This window comes from Anguilla anguilla, chromosome 7 (assembly GCF_013347855.1).
Source record: "Anguilla anguilla isolate fAngAng1 chromosome 7, fAngAng1.pri, whole genome shotgun sequence".
Taxonomy (NCBI): Eukaryota; Metazoa; Chordata; class Actinopteri; order Anguilliformes; family Anguillidae; genus Anguilla; species Anguilla anguilla.
Window position 1 is genome coordinate 12,463,500 of NC_049207.1, and position 20,946 is coordinate 12,484,445.

At 45.8% G+C, this 20,946-nt stretch overlaps 2 protein-coding genes and 1 long non-coding RNA gene across 5 annotated transcripts in view; 2 read left to right on the forward strand and 1 right to left on the reverse strand.

Annotated features, from left to right (window-relative positions):
* Positions 1-1,375: 1,375 nt before the first annotated feature.
* LOC118231712 lies at positions 1,376-7,624 on the forward strand. Its single transcript, XR_004766130.1, has 2 exons — positions 1,376-6,850; positions 6,991-7,624. It is a non-coding gene; the product is annotated as an uncharacterized LOC118231712 (long non-coding RNA).
* A 418-nt stretch (positions 7,625-8,042) lies between these two features.
* Positions 8,043-10,639, forward strand: ndufb2 (NADH:ubiquinone oxidoreductase subunit B2). The gene is made up of 4 exons (XM_035425819.1): positions 8,043-8,295; positions 9,151-9,295; positions 9,673-9,813; positions 10,536-10,639. The coding sequence occupies exons 1-3, from the start codon at positions 8,210-8,212 to the stop codon at positions 9,775-9,777; spliced, it is 336 nt and encodes a 111-aa protein (XP_035281710.1). The 5' UTR covers positions 8,043-8,209; the 3' UTR covers positions 9,778-9,813; positions 10,536-10,639.
* Positions 10,640-10,701: 62 nt separating this feature from the next.
* Positions 10,702-20,946, reverse strand: part of kdm7ab (lysine (K)-specific demethylase 7Ab) — a 37,388-nt gene continuing 27,143 nt past the window's right edge. Inside the window, exons 8-20 of one of the 3 annotated variants that reach the window (XM_035425818.1) lie at positions 20,836-20,923; positions 20,347-20,453; positions 20,110-20,201; positions 19,779-19,865; positions 19,179-19,406; positions 18,648-18,772; positions 18,130-18,296; positions 17,548-17,645; positions 17,283-17,458; positions 16,721-16,866; positions 16,516-16,555; positions 15,374-15,672; positions 10,702-15,092 (exon numbers count right to left, since the gene is read on the reverse strand). In XM_035425818.1, coding sequence (XP_035281709.1) covers positions 15,004-15,092; positions 15,374-15,672; positions 16,516-16,555; positions 16,721-16,866; positions 17,283-17,458; positions 17,548-17,645; positions 18,130-18,296; positions 18,648-18,772; positions 19,179-19,406; positions 19,779-19,865; positions 20,110-20,201; positions 20,347-20,453; positions 20,836-20,923 — 1,742 coding nt within the window. In that variant the 3' untranslated portion in view covers positions 10,702-15,003. Of the gene's footprint in view, positions 15,093-15,373; positions 15,673-16,514; positions 16,556-16,720; positions 16,867-17,282; positions 17,462-17,547; positions 17,646-18,129; positions 18,297-18,647; positions 18,773-19,178; positions 19,407-19,778; positions 19,866-20,109; positions 20,202-20,346; positions 20,454-20,835; positions 20,924-20,946 lie in introns of all 3 variants that reach the window. The other 2 variants (XM_035425816.1, XM_035425817.1) reach the window with 2 other exon arrangements.

Genomic DNA, 20,946 nt, shown 5'->3' on the forward strand with positions numbered 1-20,946 from the left:
TATTTCCTTTTGCACTCTCCAGCGTGGCTGTGTGCGTGACATTGTCTGTTGTGGTGCTACCGTGCCCAGCAACACTAATTGTGTGGTGCAGCAAAAACCGTGTGCAAGGAAATGACGCTTGTGTTACAAAAAAGTTGAACCAGTTATGTACAACCAATGATGTGGGTTTCATTTAAAAGTGAACTGCTGAGGGAGCTTAGAGGCTGGAATCTCAAAGTAGCAGGGACAAGTAAAAGTAAAGTATATTGGAGCAGGTGGTTTCTTGAGGACTTGTGTGGTTCAGATCACTGCGGATGCTTACAAAGTTATAGAAAAGGCAGGTAAAAGTGCTGATTGGATTTTATAAACTTGATGGGCTGATTTAAAAAAAAAACTTCTGTCATATTAACATATTGTGAACTGGATGAAATAGTAAATCACTTTACATTTTAACAGGAGAAACTGAACAAAGAGGCCATGTGTCTACCACTAATATACTTGAATGTACTTTCATTGCCGGAGGCCTAATAATGATCTCTTTATTTTTAGAATTTTATTACAATTATAAGCAAGTTCCCATGGAAAACCACAGTAATTATCTCAGGTATAACCGTGTAAGGTAATTGGCTTGCTAATGTAGAAAAAGGGATCCTGCAGTTGTTGCAGAGAGCTGAATATGAGAAACTCTCTCCTGCTCTGCACAGTTGGAACCAGAAAATCTTTGTTACATAATTTCCTTACACAAGCACAGAGATTTCATTCTGAACTAGAGGGAGGGTGGGGGTACAGCATACCAACTGACCAGAATTTACACAAGCATCTGGACACTGCACCTCTGGAACCTGCATAAAGAATCCAGGCACACATACACATCCTGTACCCGTGCTGAAAAGCTGTGTTCTCTGCTGGATTTCAAGTAAACAAATATCCAAAATGCTGGATTCAAAAAAACTGAAAACCCCTTTGAAAGGTGTACATATCAAAGTGGCATCGGGGTTCTGTTTTAACAAATAAATAATACCACTTACAACAAATAAATAATACCCCCGAGATCCAATTCTAGACCAAATGTATGGCACGTCCTACATTCTCACGTCGCGAACCACTGCGAAATGTTTAATACTGTGCATTAAATAAGTGCATTAGAATTTAAAAAATCGGAGCCAGGAACGCGCGGCCAGTAGATGTATCTTAACTGCTACATCTTTGTAGCTAAGGTTTCAAAATCCATCCCGAAACGTCACAAACCTGATGTTAATCGTAGCACTGTGCAGAATTCTCCTACAGTGCTTTCCAAAATCCTCCTATTCACATTCCGAATGAGTTTCCCCTCCCCCACACAAGATTGTTCTGGCCAAACCGCAGCCCCCTGCGCACGCGCTCTATGAGTGGTATAAAGTCTATCGGATGTCTCCTTTCTTTCGGTGTCGTCTATGGAGATCGAAGCCGCTTTGGAAAATGAACAAGGGTTACTGGCGTTCTCCGTCCCGAAGTTAGTTCGCAGTCCAAAGCACGCCGGATATTTTTTGTTTTGAGAAAACAATAGTAACCGCTTTTCTGCTTCCGATTCGTTAACAACGTCAATATGTATTTTTTATTTGTTAATTCCATTTTAGGGCCTGTGTTTACGTATCTTACTTTAAATACTCTGCCATTGTGTCGTTTGTTTCATTTAAATATAAGTGCGGTCATTGATTAATTTTAGCCATTGATATTTTATGTTATCGCAAAATGGCGCATCTTCCTCCGTAATTACCCCTCCTTCTGCGTTGCTGAAAAGATTGACGACGTCTCTAACCAATAATGCATGCGTTGTCATGTTTTGGAGGCGTTGGTTGGCTCTTCATGACATCACTTGACCGTGAGAGGAGGGTGGGCTCTGAGCTGCGAGGGGAGAGCGGCGCAAGCGGAGAAGAACCATCTTGCTTCAAACGAGGCGACGGCGCCATTAGAGGGCAGGGTACAACAACCGTGCAAGAGCAGTGCAGAGCGTTTCTATTGTTTATGGATTTTCTGAATGTATTCTGTATGCGCAAGTATATTTCTTTGCAAACGGAGTATCGCTTGTTGAAGTAACGCACACATTTTATTAATATCTGTAGTGAGGATATGGTGGCCGTATAGAAGATGGCGGCGGAGTCAACCTTTGGTTAGTGTCAAGAACGCGCAGTTAGGGGTGGGACTGCGCGATCCCGAGAGTAGCACAGCGGAAAGCCAGCAGAAGGGGGGCACTTCCTGTTTTGACGTTTCAGTGGCTAAAAGACAAAAAGCCATTTAAATCTTGGCGAGCCCTTAAAGGGTGCACTTTTCCTCGTTTTGGACTCAACATTGTTTCCGTCTTTGCTCCAGACGTCACTCTTCAACAGTTCCGTATGGTTTGGTAATGATTAGCAGTTGGGGAGGTGATCCTATTTTCTACCAGTCTTAAATTGGCTTTCATTAGCTAGATGCTCGAGTATTTGTAACGGGGCCAGACTGGAATTAGTGAAGGAGTAACGGGAGTGAGCAAACTTAAAATGTTGCGGGGTTTCTCGCAAAGTACTGCATATGACAAACATTCAAATCCTTTTTGCGTTAAAAGGATAACCGGAAACGCAGAGCTAATCTATTAACGTTAGTTCATTGAATTTTGTTGTTATTGTGTTATTGATAATAGTAACTCTAGCTTGCTATGTCGTTTCATTTAATGCACAATTCTTGCGATGTATTATAACTACTTTACGTTAAATCGCGTTATGTCTAGACAGCTTGGAAAGATCACGAACGAGTTCATTAGCTAAAGTTACTGCCCGGGTCCGCCATGTTGTCGTCCGCTGCTTCTCGTCTTGTCATTAGTAAATGGCGAATGCTTTTTTTTTCTGTGCCACTTGGATGTAGCCACTAGCTAACCCAGAGCTTGAGGTTCATTTGTGAAACCTTGACATGGGCGTGGCATGGACGACATTGCACAATCAGCCATAATGTTTTAGTGCATTCGTTTTATTTTTGAAATACTTTGGTCGATTTCTCAAATTGCGACGGTATGTTGTGTAGATAACTATAGAAGCTGTATACCCCAGTAAACAAGCGTCGATTGTGCTGTTCTGTTAAATCGTGCTAGTTTTAAAATGAACTAGCTCGCCAAACATTTATTTTTTTGTATGTTTTTTCAGGGGCTACCTTGTCCGTATGCAGTGGTGAGTTTTGCATAGTACTGCCATGGTTTCCAGGCAGCAAGTCTGATTGTTTTTGTGTGCAGCAGTTAAGAGGATTTTGTAGTAAAGTCTTGCATATGATATCTTTTTGTTCTGTGTCCATGTTTTTCTCTGCCTGACATGGTGTTCCTTACCTATAATTAATATTCATCTGGCTCAGTACATGTACCACAGCCTCCAGAGGTCATTTAGGATGAAATGGTGGGAGGTGATGTATGGATGGGGTAACATCTGTCGCAGCATTTAATGTGCCTTTGTAGGTTGTTTGAATAAAGAAATATATGTAAAATATATAAATTCTCTTACCACTCCTCAGCCTTGCTGGGTAGCATGCATCATCTGAGGTGATGCATGCTACCCAGCATCATCCAAGGTGTTTGATTATGACCGCACCAACTGGCTAAATTATAAAACAGTCACTGAATCTGCATGGGAAGTATTGTGTGTCACAGTTGGTCTATATAGAGGTGGGAGGGAGTATAGCTGGAGTAATACAATACCTGTCCATTGTCAACTGCTTAAGGCCAGTCATAAAGCACAATTAAATCTTACCTGGGTATTACAGCTACACCCCCCCCCCTTCCAATTCCTCCATGCAAAATTTGTTCTGGCACAATATCGGTGGACAGCAAATTTCAGGTCATAGATTTAAGGCTGGGTTTTGGCTCGACAGAATACGGACCTCCTTTTTAAGCCATTCCTTTGTGTTCTTTGGGTCATTGCCCTGTTTGAACATGAATCTTTGTTCTAAATACTGATCTTTAGCAGACTGAAACGGGTTCAAGGATTTGCCTGTATTTGACTCCGTTCCTCCTGCTGAAAAGAAACCCCATCACAATGCTTTATGGCAGGGACAGTGTTACCTTAGTAATGGGCTGTGTTTTGGGGGGGGGGGGGGGGGGCGGCTTGTGGCAAACTTCATGATCTGCATTAATGTTGACCTTTCTCAGAATTCACTTCTGTCCAGCCACTCTCACAGAGGCCAGATCTGAAGAGATTCTTGGTCTATGGACAGTTTCTCCCATTTCAGCCAATCAGCTCTGCAGCTTCTTTCCCCACAGTATTATAGCTGGCCTTTTAGTGACTTCTCTGACGATTGCCCTTGTCCGTTTGCTCAATATTGGAGGATGGCCTGCTGTTGGTATTGTCTGGGTTGTGGCATTTTGTTTCAGCAGACTTAACCATTACTCCAAGAAAGGTCTTTATAACCAAGTTATTTCTCAAAGTTACATGGGCAGTTCCTTGATCTTCACAACAGGGCAGCTGATCTGACCTGCCATTTCAGTTCAGCCATGTAATTGAACACAGGTGGACTTTTATTGAGGGTAGAAAAATAGAGTATAAACATATTTTAATTTGGCTTTGTAGCACACCAAAATGAGAAATAACTGTCAGAAGATATGTATCTGGCATGGCTGAAGTCCTCAGTTGAACAAAATGTTTTCTTTACTAGAATTCAATTAAAAAGTCTTTCAGTATGAGGTGAGGTTTAACTTTGAGGCCCATCTGATAGTTGATATTCTCGTGAATTTTAAGATATGAAGTGTTAAGACCTGTGCTCGTAATGGTCGTTTCATTTCAGGTGCTTTTCTAGATCTTTATCACCTACTGCCTGCTCCACCATCATCTCTGCTGCAGCTATCCAGAGAAGACAATGCAGCAGCTGGTTGCTGGGTGTCAAACAACCGTTCTCATGTAGTTCCACAGTTGTACAAGAATGCGTTTATGGGTGTCGCAATTCTGTTTGGATGTTTGGACCCGTCCTCCCTTGGGCTTGAAGGCTGCTTGAGAAAGCAAAACCGCTCACCAGGAAAGCACTATATAATGAGCCTTTTCAAAAGGTTTGCAATGCGGTTGTTTTGTTGGGATATTCTAAAGCAAAATGTTTTAATCCCTATACTTAATTTTACTTTTGATAAACACAGGAAGAGACAGTATTGTGGGGCTTAAATGATGAATTGTTTAAACGGAAGACTACATTTCAAAGCATTGCCTTAAATGGCAATCAGGCTAGCAGGTGTCTGCTCAACTGGCACATCTCACGTAATGGTCTCAATTCATTTTCCTTTGGATTATTCCAAGTTGTACAGTTGAACAGATTTTTTTTTTAATCACCCACGCTTGAATAAAATATGTTTTCATAAAATTATGACTGACAGTTGGCAACGGGAGAATAACGCCTGCAACGCACGTCAGAATTCCATAAACAGACGCAGCAGATCCGTGCATGTATCGATACCTGGTTTGCAAATATATAATGCTGCAGAAATATTCTGCTAAAAGTAAAATCATCTGTGAATAATTATAAAATGTAGAGCCCGCTAACAATTATCTGGGGCATTTGGGCTTGTACATTCCTAAAAATAACCGATTCCAAAGCAAAGTGTACGTGTGCTTCTGTAAATTATCAAAATGGCAGTGAGCTGGGCAGCTTCATAAGAATGGTGTACTTTGCATATAAAACCATTTTTGACATCCGCATCTGTTCATTACACAGATAGCATTGGCTGCGCGTTCTGAAATGTCATTTCTGCTGGAACCTCGAACAGCTATTAAAAGGAAGTGCAAACGGTTACTGTCAAAGTATTACCAGCAAGCCTCGAAATTCAATATACCAACATGAATACCAAACATGTTGAATTCGATATGCTAAAAACATTTTCTTGGTCAGCGTTTTCTGCAAATATTAGCAACTGCACACCAAAGCGCATTTGGATCTCGGTGCCGGCGTTAATTGGCTGAATATGAATTTAAATAGCTTAGAGGCTGAAAGACCGTTATGTGGCACCCATTAAGTCACTAACCTCGGCAGACGTGCTCATCTGTATATCCGCATTTAGAAACGAGTCACTACTGATGACGATACAGTAATTTAGGAATTAAAGAGGATGTTACCCTTGCGAACAACGCCTACGTTAAAATTTCTGACACAAACAACCAAAGAGACCCGCATGCCAACACATTACAGAAGCAGTGTCGTGTAACATTAAAACATCCGTTATCCGCCTAACATTTATAAAGCGCCCCCTGGTGTGAGCTGAGAATAGTTACATTGTTGCGGTGCAGTAAAAAAAAAAGGGGGGGGGACAGTTGTTTGAATGGGGTAATCAGTTTATTCCGATGTAGGTTGCATAGTTGGTTACGGTCAAGTTCCTGTCGCACGACGGAAATGCATTTCAGGTTAAAATACATACTGTTTCACCAAAGGTTTATAAATTGAAATCTCATCGGTTGGCGAGACTCTGAAGTCCTAGTCCTGTAAAAACATTATGTAGCCTATAGGACAGCAAAGTTCACAATAGTTTTCTAAGGTAAACTGGTTTAACCCCATTACGAATGGTGCTCAATATATCCCATAGAACATTTGCAAGTTAATATAGGTGATAAGCCATATATCTGCTTGTATTTATAGCCTAATGAGGAAAAAGATACTCACACACTATATTAAATGGCCCCAAGGAAAGTTTGATGGTGCAAGCATGTAATAGATCTCAAAAGGTCTTTGTTAGGTATACTTCATACTCCCAACACCTGTGCAATGTATGTGTCTTTATACTACCTTTCTCTTTACTAATAGGTAAGTCAACAGGATGCCAGGTGTCCCAGAATGTTCACAGCACCTTACCTGCTTTTTCCCCAGCAATAAATTTGGTTTCATTAAAGGCAGCTCCTAATAGGTTAAGTATGGCATACCTGGATGCACCATTATGCTTGAGCACTGGGTCAATATAATTTGCATTTTTCATCATTTATTGACACAAGCATCAGTCAGTGAAAACAACCTACAATGTATATTCTTTTACATTTGCCATGACAGGGGCTGTTACCAGAACTATTTCTATCTTCAGTGATGGAGGAGGCATGGATATTTTGCCAGTATAAGGTTGTTTTTGTTGATGTTTTTAGTGAAAAGTGGTTTGTGGCTCATACAGACAGAATCACCACAGATATGTCAAGGAACATTACCTCACAGACACCTCCACACCCCTGAAGGCTTCTGTGAAATTTAAAAACATGTAAATATATTTTGACTGATGAAGACGACTAGCCATGGACCCCACTCAACTGACTGACTGATTGAACCTGTCCTCCAGATAGCTCAGCATAATCCTAAATAAATTCTGTTAAATCATGACAGGTAATGTGCAACACACCATTTTTAACATTACAAAAGCAAATATAGAAAATAGTAAAGGAAGAGTGGCACTTATTTTATGTGAACACAACAGCCACATTTCTACCTTAATACTTTAAACGTTCTTTTAAAAATCATGCTTGATCCCTGTATTAGATTATACCATGACGGATGAAACTCTGCTGCCAGTATATTGCACCTATAGGGCACGATTCTGTTTTTTTTTTTTTTTTTTTTCCATTTGTATTTTAAGTGCTATTAAGATAAGGATAATGCTGTCTTTAAATGCCGTATAATAATAAAGCTAAACTAAGAATATATGGTGTGCACTCTCATTTGTCAACTGATCCAGCAGAAAGTACTCTATCAGTACTAATACACTTAATGACTCAGGCTAGGATTTGGGATCTGGAAATGTATCGCAGATATAAGTCAGTAGTTAAAATACTGTACAATAAATGATGAGAACTGACAATAACGTTACCGCAAAAGAACCAGAAAAGGTCTCTGTCTCTCTCTACTGGTGAGTCAGGGAACCATTACCCGATGGTTTAACGTAGGCGTCAGAATCCAGCCCTGAAGGGTCGCAGTGTCTGTAGGTTTTGTGTTTTTCCATCGCCAGCCGTTGATTGGGTAAATAACTGATACACCTAGTAAGCGTTGTTTTGATCAGGTTTTTCGACACGAACGCAAAATTATTTTTTGTTTTAGTTTTGGTGTTTTTTTATTGGCTGCCGTGGATTCGTCAAGACCACAAAAGAACGTTCCCTCCAGCCGTCCAATCACGACGTTTGTTATTAGTGGCTAACAGGCCCAGTTCATTTTGGATGAGGGAAGGTGACATTTGTAGCGTATGGTATGGTGTATGAAAGTGGGGAGAGGGAACAGTAAATAAAGCAACATGTCTTCTCTTGGAAGAACTGTGGGTGTGCTCCGAGCCGGAGTGCAGCTTCTAAGACGGGGCCCTCAGAAAATGGTCGTCAGAAAGTAAGTAGGAAGCTTGGGGTAACAATTTCTAGCTAATGTTAGCTGGTTAACGGAGGCAGCTAAATAGGCTGTAACGCATACAAACTAGCTTGCAAGTCAGTTTTACGGATACCTGAAAGCATAACGAACGTTATGTATTAGACTAATGTTCGCTAACTTTTCATTTATGGTACGCATTGCTTCAGTTAGAACAATAAAAAAATAGATAGCTGTAACAATTTCAATTTGTCAAATAAATAGCTAACACACGTAGCAATCGTTAAACGTTATTTAATGTTACAACTGTTAATTTGAACTATTGTATTGCTAATGTTCGTATATATAGCCTTTAAGATAAGAGTGCAGTAATAATTATTTTTATCTTTGCTAGCTATCGATATATAGGGGTAACCTTACTGGTCCTGTTAGCTAGCTAGCTAGCGAGCTAATGTAGCTAGATGGCTAGCTAACGAGTAAAACATCCAGTGGGTGGTGCTGTGGAATTGCTGTACGCGTAATAGACGTGGATAAACATGCAAAAGCGTCTAAAACGCCATGCAGCAATGTTGAACTAACCTTGCAGCATCTTTAGTATTGCTTTTAAGTATTGTCTGAACCATAAACACAGAACACGTGTGCATTGCGATAGGCAACGTCATTCAACGACTGTGTCTTTTCGCTTCTGTTATGGCGTTGTCTTGTAGAATAGTATGAAAGTGAGTTGTGATTGTCGATAAGTATCCAATATATTAATTTTATTTGACGAAATTAACGTAATCTGTGACGACCAAGATAGTGGAGCTGCGTTAGTGTTCAGTGTGTACCTGTGCGTGACTGCTCGTTCGCTCATTTGAATGCTGTCTGTTCTGTTTTTAGAGCTGGCGGCGGACCTCACATTGAGGCCCAGTACAGGCAGTTTCCTCAGCTCACCAAGAACCAGCACTTCCAGGCAGAGCTGCTGAGTGGTGCCATGTGGTTCTGGATCCTGTGGCACTTCTGGCATGACCCAGATGCAGTGTTTGTGAGTGAAGTGGCGACAAGTTGCTAAAGTGTGCCTATTGCCTGTGTTGCTTCTGGACTCAGATTGTGCCCACACACAACTTATCTCAAATCTGCAAGTGTGGGGACAATTACACTTTTCCCCAGCCCTTGAAAAATAGTGTAATGCGGGGCAGCTGGACAGCTAGCTGAAAAGCAAGCTAGCCAGTCTAGCTACTCTCGGTGCGTCTCCTCCTTTCCCCCACTACCTCTTGTCTCCTGCCTGGAAGTATGTTGAGGGAAGGAGGGGAGGATTTACCCATCCACAGCCACAACGGCTTGTGTGTCTTGATAATTACACCATTAACTTTGTCTGAAGCCAGAGTAGCTGGTGATTCTTAAACTTTCTTGTGTGTTCAGGGTCACTTCCCCTGGCCTGATGCCTCCAAGTGGACTGATGAAGAACTGGGGATCCCACCACTTGGTGAGGGGGAGGAAGAGGGGGAGGATGACGATGATGAGTGAAGAAAGCCTCGCTAACTTGTGACCCCCAGTCTCGAGGTAAAGGCAATCCCTGTGTAACAGAACATCTGTATCCCGAAACCGCTTAAAATGTGATGTTTCTCATCTCAGAACTTAAAGGATGATTCAGAGGAGAAACTAAGTGTGGCATACATTCCCAGAGGAAGCAGATGCTAAGCCTCAGGCCATTCAAAACAGGCCTGGTCACTCCTTTTGCTCTCTCTGGAAAGACTGACCTTGTCTCACTGATTTCCTATGAGCTTTGCTACTGCTGGCAGTGTGGGTATCTGAAACATTGTTAGAGGGTAGGTAGTGGGTAAAATTTGGATTTGTACTGGTACCATTAGATTGAATCCATAACTTTTAAAAAATGTAATGTGACATACATTAAAATGTCTGCTTATTAATAGCACTTTGCCACATTGTGTGTGCAGAATTTCATCCTGGAATCTTTTTTCCTTATTTTTAAACTGCTAGTTCTACTTGTTTGGGTGGTAATTTGCATGCTCATTTGCATCAGTTTAAATGAATTTGGGTGATTTCTCTGTCAGTGCTTCAGTTTCCACCTCAGGTCTTGTCCTTCTCACTTAATCTCCTCTCAAGACTGCAGTCATGTTGCACAGTATAGGGCAGTTGTGTGGAGGTGGTTTTCTTTAATCTTTTGAAGGCCGAGCACGGGCAAATAAACAGGCCGTGTCAGTCGCGTGTAGTCTCATGGGCTATTTATGACTGAATTATTGTTCTCTGTCCCCTTGTCTTAGTGTGCTGGGCTACTGCTGAGGAGTTGGACCATGTCTTCAGTCGGACGAGCTGAAAGGCTTCAGCATTGTACATAGAGCAATAAAGTAAACTGCTGTCTGCTAAATCCCCCTGTTCTGTGTGATGATACTAATGACAGAAATTTCCACAGTGTAAACAGTTTGATTGCTTTTATTTTATTTTGGAAATTTAATTTTTAAAATTTATTTAAACAAAGTCAATTTCAAACAATTTTTGAGTCCTGGCCAAAGGGCTAGTGAAACAACACAACCAGAAACAAAATTGACTAAGAAATCTTATTTTAATATTTACAGGCCCATTCTGAGATGCAGAAATTAATATTCAAGATGCATTGCAATGGTTAACAAAGATCTACACTTCTCGTTTTTTAAAAATCAAATATGAAAAACAACATTTAAAAACATCCAAATGACTGAAGGAATCAAGGTAAAGGAAAAGTACACACCATGACCATCAATACTTCCATTCACAATGATCAAAAACAAATGCCAAAGCCAAATAAATACTGTACAATTAATAGTACTGCATATAAAACATCCCGCCTGCAGGTCAGTTACATGATTACCAAAAGGTGTATGACCAGCAAACGTGTGGAAAACGAAACTAGTGTCATGAGATAATCCGGTTGAATGGTGGAAAGAAAAAAAGGAACAAGAAAATGCCTGTTCAGCTCTTCAGTGTAGCTTTAATTTTTTCCTCATAGGATAAAATTAAATCAAGCATATTTTCTCATTAGCTTGGGATGCGTCGAAGCAAAATGCTTGAGCACTAGAACTGAGTTCCCCGCAAGGGCTGCTTAACAGGCCAAACAGCTAGCACCTTGCGCTAACGAGAGCTTAATACAGGTCATGCGAGCAGGCTGAAAGTCACACTTTGAACCGGGGGACTTTGAGTCTGGTGTCGTTCAAAGGTGACAGCTACACTAGCTTAAGCCTGGATGAAATTAGTGCAATACGTCTCGGCAGGCAGCAGGTTCGTGAGTCCGCGGGATGGGTTAACTAACTGTCCTGACATCATCGGAGGCCGCTAAGCTAGCCTTTTGTGTTCTCTGTACAGAAACGCAATATTTAACAACAGACACGTGTCAACAGGTCAAACGAGAGAGGTTTGCTTTCCGCATGAATACACGTATGCAGTGGCACGCAAAAACATTTTAAATCTCAACAGACGTCAAAAAGCATGGATCAAGAGCAGTTTGAGCACCAGGCAACTTTGTCCTTGCACATCGTTGGATCTGAGATCGGTTAGAATCTTGCGCTTTGCTGCAAAATCGAAAGACAAATGGCACCCAGCAGGATAGAACGAAATGTGTCAATTCCTCGTCCAAAAGTAGGTTTGGGAAGATTCGAGATTTCCTTGGAGTTCACACACGCACACATAAAACTGTCGTAGTGAAGGAAGACTACCTATATGCAGTTTCTCATATCACGAGGACAAACATACAACATGAAGCGAGGCCGGTGAAGTCTATGATACAGGCACACAATGTTATGAGGAGTTAAAGGTTGCTGGAGGTCGTACATGGATATTGGAGAAGTGTTTATTGGCTCGCTGCTCGCTGCTGGTGACGAAATCGGAGGTCTTTTGACAGCGGAATCTGTCCCTGAGAAGAAGTTCTCAATACAAACACTGACCAAAAAGCACCAGATCATGGGAATCCCAATTCTGGAAAAAAAATAATAAAACCAGGACCAAATCCAACATTTTCTGCCACAGGAATTCAAATTCTCAATTACAGTTACCTGAGGGCTCAAAAGCCAGCGTAGAATGGACTGGGAAAGGGAAAACGCACTTGAGTTCTGACTGAGTGGTGCACCCCACGCTGTGTGACAGAACTGGCACCGCGTTTTTAAAAAATACACATTTCTAGATTAACATGCGGTTCGATGCCTGGGCTCCCAAGGAAAAATACTGATAAATATGATATGGGTTAAAGTGGAGATCCATCTCTTTCAATAGCCGAATCAGTAGCCATAAATACACCTAGCGCACGAGCACTCAGTGCTAGCACAAACGTATCTTCTAGACATCATTACTTGAGAAACCAGGAAACAAACGTTCCAACTCTTCTTAAAACAGGCCACTCTGGTTAAAAACAGAATACAAAAAAACTCAAACCGTCTTCTCTTTGTCCCGTCTGGAGGAAGTGTGGAATCACGGTCAACACATCTGTGGTACACAACCCATACTGCTCAAGAGACTAAATGCTAAAACAGCCAGGTGGATAGGTATTAAAACCATATTAAACAGACATGACACAAATATAAAAAAGCAATGTTAGGCTCATAAGGAAAGCAAGAACACCAGTAATTCACGATCAGAATTGTGTTAATTCACAAAATACACCCAAAAGAAAGATTAGAAGCCAAAACTAGAGAAAGCATGTTGTGACCTATAATGCTACTCAACAGTGATCGCTGTTGGATTGATCATTATCACATCAAGATAGGCCATGTTTTCAACGGGATGGGTATATGAGAACTTGAGGAAAAATGATCCCTTTCTACTGCTATCCCTAAATGTGGAGGCTTCACATTAAAACAGAATACAGCTCACCTTATTTTAATAATAATAAATACATCCATTCAAAAGCCATCAAAAATAAACATTGAAACAAACACCAAAAGGAAAAAAAGAAAAATAAATTAAGCCGAAAATGATTTCTGTCTGTCATTTCTCTATACACTATTTAATGCTTCAACATCATTTAATGCTTTAAACAAAGTAAACCTCTTTTTTTTTTGCTGTTTTAAAAACATTTTCACAGCAGCACTCCAAAAAGCTCCTGTCTTCCACTGTCTGTCAGATAGGGGGCGCCAGAGGAGTTCATTTGATATTCTGTCGTCATTCTGCCTCGTAAAAGCAAAACTCTTTCCACTCTTTCAGCTCCATCACTTTTTGTAGCTTGGGTTTTTACAGTAAATTTACAAACGAAAAGGAAAAAAAAAAAGATGTGACCTGTACCACAGAGAACTATCCCATTGAAACACCACACCGTTCATTTTAAAGCAATGCCACGGCGATATGGCTTGGCAACATAGCTGCATATGGCTTTCTCTCAGGCTGAAAAACTTGATTGAGACATTGAGCCAGGAGACTCCCAGCGAACACGAACGAGCACTGAAAGGGACGTGCGGACAGACCGCGGGAGATCGCCGGACAGAATGCGTGACAATGAGGTACGTTTGCGAAGCCCCGAAAGTGACCGCGTTCGAAGGGAACGCACATCGCGTTCCTGAAATCCTGAAATCTCGTCCGTTACCGTAAACCCTGTGACAGCAGGGAAGACCGGAACTTTTTAAGAGTGCTGCGTGTCAGCCTCATCCCTCCTTTCTGCATTATTGCTGGTGTGAATGTGATGGTGGTGGGTGGGGGAGGGGGTATTACAAACTTGAGCACCATTTTAAAATATCAGTTCCTCACCTTAGCACCCTTCTTTTTTTTTTTCCTGGAGACGGGTGTCCCAGCACAAGACGAACAGTCTCGAACAGTCCCACGAACAGAACCGGAAATCCAAATCCCACTCAGGTAGCATGAATAAGCAAGCAGGCCCCACATGCTATTCTTGGCGTTAGTGCAGTAGGTTTGCTTGATGGTACAGTGATTTGTTGAGGGGGAGGGGGCAGGGGGGCAATTTCTAAGTCATAAAAAGCAGGTGGAAAAAGCTTCTGGAAATACAAGTTGCCTGTGGCCAAGATGCAAATGTTGTAGTATCAATACAAAGGGTTGGTTCAATTTAATCCCGGACGATGTTTCTCGGGGGGTGATGTCGGATGCCGGGGCCAGCTGATGACGTCCGGCTGATCCAGGATCAGCTTCCGCTACGGCGTTTCTGCGGAATTCGGAACGCCCCCCGCTTGAAGCTGGATTTCCGCCGAGATCAAATCTATCCTAGCGAAAACATCTATGATCCCTGCTCATTTCCATGGCTTCAGGTTCTGGGCTCTGTCTGGTCTGTTGTGTTTCCATCGGTGTGAGCGTGCATGTGTGCCTCTGAGTGAGTGTGTGTGTGTGTGTATGCCCGTGCACACACACATGCCTCTGAGTGAGTGTGTGTGTGTGTGTATGCCCGTGCACACACACACATGCCTCTGAGTGAGTGTGCATGTGTGTATGCCCGTGCACACACACATGCCTCTGAGTGTGTGCATGTGTGTATGCCTGCCCGTGTGTGTGTGTTTTTGTGTGTGGGCCCAAGTTTATGTGGGGAAGCCATGCACCTGCTAGTGAAAATCTGATACCCTGTCACTTAAACTTACACAGTGAGCGTGAGCTAGTGTTCAAGGTCTGTCTAGGCAGTAATTCCTATAGCATAGCACTTGTCTCTCCACAGCTAAAACCGATATACCAACATGGGGAGGGGGGGGGGGTGGGGGGTGGTACGGGTTTCCTTTCCCAGCTCAGGCTGGAAACAACAGTGTCTTCACTTCCTGTCTCTTTTTCAGGGCGCTACACAAAGAAGCGACTGTGCCGGCTCAGTTTGAGGATCTTCCCCAGTCTCTGCTTGGCGGTGGCCATGCCCTTCTTGGGACGTTTGCCTGAAAAACAGCACCGAACAAAAGCCAGCCCGTCAAACACAAGGCCGTGACTAAAGACAAGCAGCAGACCTGAGTGACCAGCCCAGGCCCCAGGCAGATCAGGGCTTTGTCAAAATATCCCATGAATACGACGAGCAACCTCACTATGGTCAGCTCAGTCAGCTCAGAGCGATAAGCCGCTTCATTCTGCAACCATCGTCCGAGTATCAAGAGCAGTGCAACATAAAATGGGGTAGAGAAGGCCGCAAAGACAGTCACACCCCGAAAACCGGAAAACTAACCTTTCGTGGCCTGGTTGCTGATGGGCGGGGGGTTGGAGGCGGGCCTTTTGGAAGGGTGCAGGGGAGGGGACAGGGAGGTCTCACTGTACTGGTAGTCTATCCCCGGGCTGGTGTCCCGGCGTGGCGGGGTGGAGCGGTTCGGCGAGAGCCCGTGATTGGACCACGCCTCGCTGCTGCTGCTGCTGCTGCTGCTGCCGCCGCTGCCGCTGCTGCCCTGGCTGTCTATGGAGCTCTTGCTGCCCTGGATCCTCTGGTGGAGCTCCGCCTCCAGGTGGATCTGCGGCCTCAGCTCACCCTGAGAGAGACCGGAGAGGGAGAGCAGCACGGTGAGCGGGGTCTGTCACATGACCCTTCAGGCCACAGATACAGTCCAGAATGTAGAATGTACCGCATCGAAAACACATAAAAAAAGGCCAGAAAATGATTCTGGGTATCACAATTTAAAGTTACTAAGAGACACTCAAAGACACTCAATCTCTCAAAAGGAACGAACAGAGAATTTTAGGTTTAAAAGGGATTAATGCAGTGGATTGCAGACGCTACTTTAAGGCCAAGTTCTTGCACACAGTCATTAATACATTGAATAGCATGCCAGCGCTCAATGAGAAACAGACTTTTGGAGATCAGGCTTAACTGCTACATCTCATCTACATCTACATACTCCAGATTCTTGGCAAAATGACAAGCCTAAAAGGTTGAATGGCCTGAATCTGTCAATGAACTTTCTTTTTTAAAGGTGTTCACAAAGTGTGGAAATGTCGATTCTGAGAAATTAATAGGCCTTTGTGAAAAAAATGAAGTAGGAAACCCTTGTAACGCATGCATCGTACACATAGATGTGTGTGCGTGTGTATGAGGTATAAGAACTTTTGTCACATATATCAAACCCAAAGGCCAAAAATCGCTATCCAGAAAATAATTACCCACAAAAGTTCTGTGCTAAAAAGTTGCAATTGCACCCATTTAATTGAGACAATATGGCTCCATGCCCACCAGGCTATTAAAAAATATCCTTTCATTATGCGTTAGATAATGCCTAATGCAGCAGTAGGCAGGATGCCCAGGTATGAGCTTATAAAAGAACAGCTTTCAGGCCCAGTCATCTGAGAGCAGTGGTGTGACTCTGCTGTTTGAGGGTTACCTGGCTGAGGGTGGACTCTCCTCGGCTCTCCTCTTCCTCACCTACAGGGCAGACACAGTAACGCACGGTCACACAGAACCCAGCACACACGGACCTGTCCCTCCGTATGACACACTCACACTGGCCCCTTACACACACAGCGTACACACCCTTACACCACTGCCTCCTGCACAACTCACGCAACGCCTCCAACAGAGAGACCGTACCACAGTTTGGCGAGCGGCGGGCCGGGCTGGACCACCAGGGATCCTGAGAGGTGGCGCCCTCCTCTGGCCGCTGTGGACACAGCAGCCCTGCCATGGACAGCATGCCCTGAATAGCCTCTTCTGTGCTTGGCGAGGTAGGACGTTCTCTGCAAAAAGATCAGCAAAGACAGTTAAAGCCAACAAACCTCTTGCTTTGAGGTCTTCAATGACAGGAAGGGTATTCTCCGTATGTAAATGATTTAAACTGGTAGAAACCAAAATGAACTGCTATATTTGAGGATTTGATTGGGGTTAGAATCATAATAAAACCAAAGATAACCAAAAACGTATAAAAGCACAACAGATTGCAGAAGTGAGAACTCCAAAAACAGCTGACTCATGACATTTTACAAACCATTTCCCTCAATACAGTGATGAGAGAAACTACATGAACCATTTCTGGAAATAAATAGAGGAACAGCTGGTGGTGAAATGTCTTGGAAAAACCCCAAACTGCAGGTGCATTCAAGCCCCCATCCCTACCCACATCCCTACCCCCATCCCTGCCCCCATCCCTGCCCACCTTTTGAGTGGTTTGCCGTGGTGCCGGTGTCTCTGACTGGCCTGGTACTGATCTGGCAAGCGCCCTGAGCCTCCTCGGGCCTCGCACTGTGAGGACACCACCTTCTTCTCCTCCTCCTCCTCATCATCCTCCTCCTCTTCCTCCGAGCTCCCTGAATCTTCCTCTGAAGAGTCTTTCTGCTGGGAGGAGCGAGGGAAGCCAGGTCAGCACTGGCGGAAACAGGAGCCAGCCCCAGCAGAGCTGGAGGGCGAACCCAATGCCTCACCTGTGTAGTGCAGCTGTCGTCAGACCCCGAGTCAGACGCCTCAGAGTGCCCTGACGACCCTCCTTTCCTGAGTTCCGATTTCCTGCTTTCCAAAAACACTGCGGAGACAAAATGAGGGCGGCCGTAAGTTTGCGTGCGCAGCTTAAGAAAGGGAGTCCATCCTCCGCAGGCCCGCCCAGTGTAATGGTTAACTCAGAATGAAGCGTAACAGAAATGTGAGGAGGGATCTGACAGAGCAGAAGAGTAAGCTGGGTTGGGCGGGTTAATCGAGGTGAGTTCCCCTTATGGAAATGAAACACACTGGATACACACAAATGATTCTGCTGGGAAACACAGTTATCATTATATTCTCCCATAAGGCCACATGTTCGCAGTGCCCTGCGGTGCGTTTGATTGCGTAAGGGCCGCTGGGATAAAAGCGGGGCCCTGGAGAGGCAGCCTGGACCGCGGCGCGCACGGAGGTTCCTCAGAGCCACAGGCTCCCTGTAATTACCGCTTCGAACCGCGGGCCGATTACCGGGGCCCCCGGTTTGGGTCACGGCGACGGCTGACGCGGGCCGCGGGCCGGAAGGCGTGACTCACCGCTGAGGTGTCTGGGCTTCTTGTCCCGGTCCGCGGCGCCGTGGTGTCCCCGCCCCCCCGGCTCGCCGCTCTCCGCCCTCGTCCTGGCGGCGTCCCTCTGTGAGCCCGCCGCCCGCTCGCTGTCCGACGTCCGCGCGCTCTTCTCTCTGGAAGGCTGCCGCTGGTCTCTGTACACACACAGGGAGTATAGGTCAGAGGTCAAAGGGCACAGTGCACACCGATATCCGGAGCAGGCACAGCTCGACTCATCTTACAGTTTCCCGATGCCACATAGAGCAGCCGTGAGATCAGTGACGCGTCCTAGCGCTCCGTAGCTACAGAAATAGAGCGAAGTGGAACTTTGTGTACGGGGGAAAAAGGACCATGGAGTCCGTGTGATGTCGGTGTGAGTCAGTGCTGTGTCTGTACTCTGTCTGTACTGTGTGAGGTGTGAGTCAGCCCTTGCGTGAGAGGGGCCCCTGCTGGGGGGGTGGGGTGCTCAGTAGCCGCTGAAGTGGGCCCACAGTTTGAGGGCTCACCTGATTATTTTGCCGTTGCACAGCACCAGACGCAGGTTGCTGGCCAGGCTGCTCTCCATGGCGGCCGCTGACGCTGTGGAGGCCTTGTTGAACTTCCCGTTCACCCGGGAGCTGAAGGGGATGTCCTGAGAGATGGGCGGGACCACGAGACGCACGTTAACACCGACAGGACAGTCAACCAATCAGCCACAGAGCTTCTGTCAAAGCATATCTGTCACAGAGCACTGTCACAGAGCAATGTAAAAACACCAACTCCAGAGCCGACCGGCAACACACTGAGATAATATCCACTGACCACCGGTTTAAGAGAACTAAGAAAACACCCAGTGCCTGTGATTAGTGGTAATTAGTGATTAACTTTTTAATATCGGGACCCAAATTTTAAATCGAGTACCTGTCAGGGGCCCATCAAATACACATAGTAGCATAGCCTAGTGGACTACAGACTCATTCCGGGACCCGCCTCACACACTCCCGCCACACATTCTTAAGCTGTGGGTCCTGAGTGAGAGGACGGTGGGGGGAGCTCACCTCCTCGAAGGGCTCCACCTCCAGCCTCCGCAGCACCTCCCGCGTGTGGAGCTCCAGGATGTCCAGGTTGGAGGGGGTCTTGGGGGCGTGGTGGTCCCGCAGCCTCCGGGCCGTCCGCCGCGAGTGGGACCCCCGCTCCTGCGTCCACCGCGTCGCGGGGCACGTTCCGCTTCCCTGAGATTTCACCGGCTTACCGCCACCGCCGCCGCCGCCGCCGCCTTGCTCCTCCTGCAGCGGGGAAGGGCAGATTCGGCCAATCAGGAGAGAACCGAATCCGCAGAATCCTTCGGTGAAAAAATACACACCTGCGGGCTCCTCAACGGTGTGCAACAACTCTGTAGCTAACAAAACCACTATTTGAGATCCAAGATTAGCAAGGATCTAACTTACCATCGAAAGGTCTGGTTTCAAACCCCAGAAAAGAGGGGCTAACGTCCTCCCTTTCTTGGCAGGATGGCACGCGGCCTGTCCCAAGCCCTAACGCCCCCCCCCCCCCACCCCCCTCCCCCCGGTACACTGCTGCCCACCGGCCCACCTGCCGGAAAGTCATACAGGGTAAACGCGGCCCCTCCCCTCCCCCCCGCTCGGGGCTGGGCTTACCTCCTGGTAGCGGATTTCCTTTGTGAGCTCCTTTATCAGATGGTTGGGCCTGATGTGATCCGGAACCTCGCTGGCCGGTTCCGTGGCCTGGAGACGGGGGACGGGGGGGGGGGACAGAGGGGGGGGGGAGACAATGAGGGGTCTGTGCGGTGGGCGGCGGCTCTGGTTTCCCGCCGCGTACGCTCGCTCCGCGGTAGCGCCGCCCCTTCGCCGCTCAGAGGCACCATTACACCCGCTCTCCCGCTGGAGCGTCACGTGTCACACACACGAAAAAAACACCCATAAAAAGACTGAAACACGGTTCACTGGCTCTGCCCTGGGAGGGCCTTACCTCTCGCTTCAGCCAGCTCTTCAGTGCAGTAGTTAAAGCTTTCAACCCCTCCATCAGGTAGGCTGGAGGCTGGCAGCTGTCTTCTCGCAGTTCTGACCAAACGACACCCAGAAAAGGGGAGGGGAGTCAGTGTGCTGCAGGTGACGGACAGGAAGGTCACGCTCCCTCCCCCCTGACATCCCGGTGACCCCTGACCTCGGGGGCGGGGCCTGGGAAGCGATCGGGAGTTTGGCTCACCTTTCAGGGTCTCCAGCAGGTTCTTGGCCACGTACCAGCAGATGGCCTCGAAGTAGGGGAACTTGAAGAGGTCGGGCGTCTTCAGTCGCCGCTCCATCTCATAACACCTGCGGGGTGGGGGGTCACGAAAAGGTCAAAGCCAGACAGGGGTCAGGCTTCACGCTCCAACCGCAAGCATATCCGCTGTGCTTTTGCTGCTATGGGAGGGGGGGTGGGGGGGGCGGGGGAGGCTTTAAACATCAAGGGACAGTCCTGTTCAAATTTCGAGAACAGAGCAGCATTTCATGACTGGGTTCACAAAACATTACCTTACTGACATTAATAACAAAAAACTGGAAGGTTAGAAGCCTAGACCAGGTGGACCAAACTGATTAAATGAAACAGCAGTGCACTACGGCTTGTAAGCCAGACTCCGATCGCAGCTGGAGCAGGAGGAAAATGGCCACCGCAGTGGCATCACACAGGGAGGTGAGGTCACCAGCCGCTCACCTGAGCTGCATGCCTATGTTAAGGTTGTGAAGGAAGTTGCCCCCAAACGCCATGCAATCCTGAGAGGTGAGAACGGCATGGATCCATCCTGCAGGGAGAGAAGCGCAGAAG

Bases quoted from the DNA above. Each gene is read 5' to 3' on its own strand.
- ndufb2 (XM_035425819.1), top strand. From the start codon at position 8,210: ATGTCTTCTCTTGGAAGAACTGTGGGTGTGCTCCGAGCCGGAGTGCAG. The intron at 8,296-9,150 runs GTAAGTAGGAAG...TTCTGTTTTTAG, and splicing joins CAGAAAATGGTCGTCAGAAA to AGCTGGCGGCGGACCTCACA. The intron at 9,296-9,672 runs GTGAGTGAAGTG...TTGTGTGTTCAG, and splicing joins ATGACCCAGATGCAGTGTTT to GGTCACTTCCCCTGGCCTGA.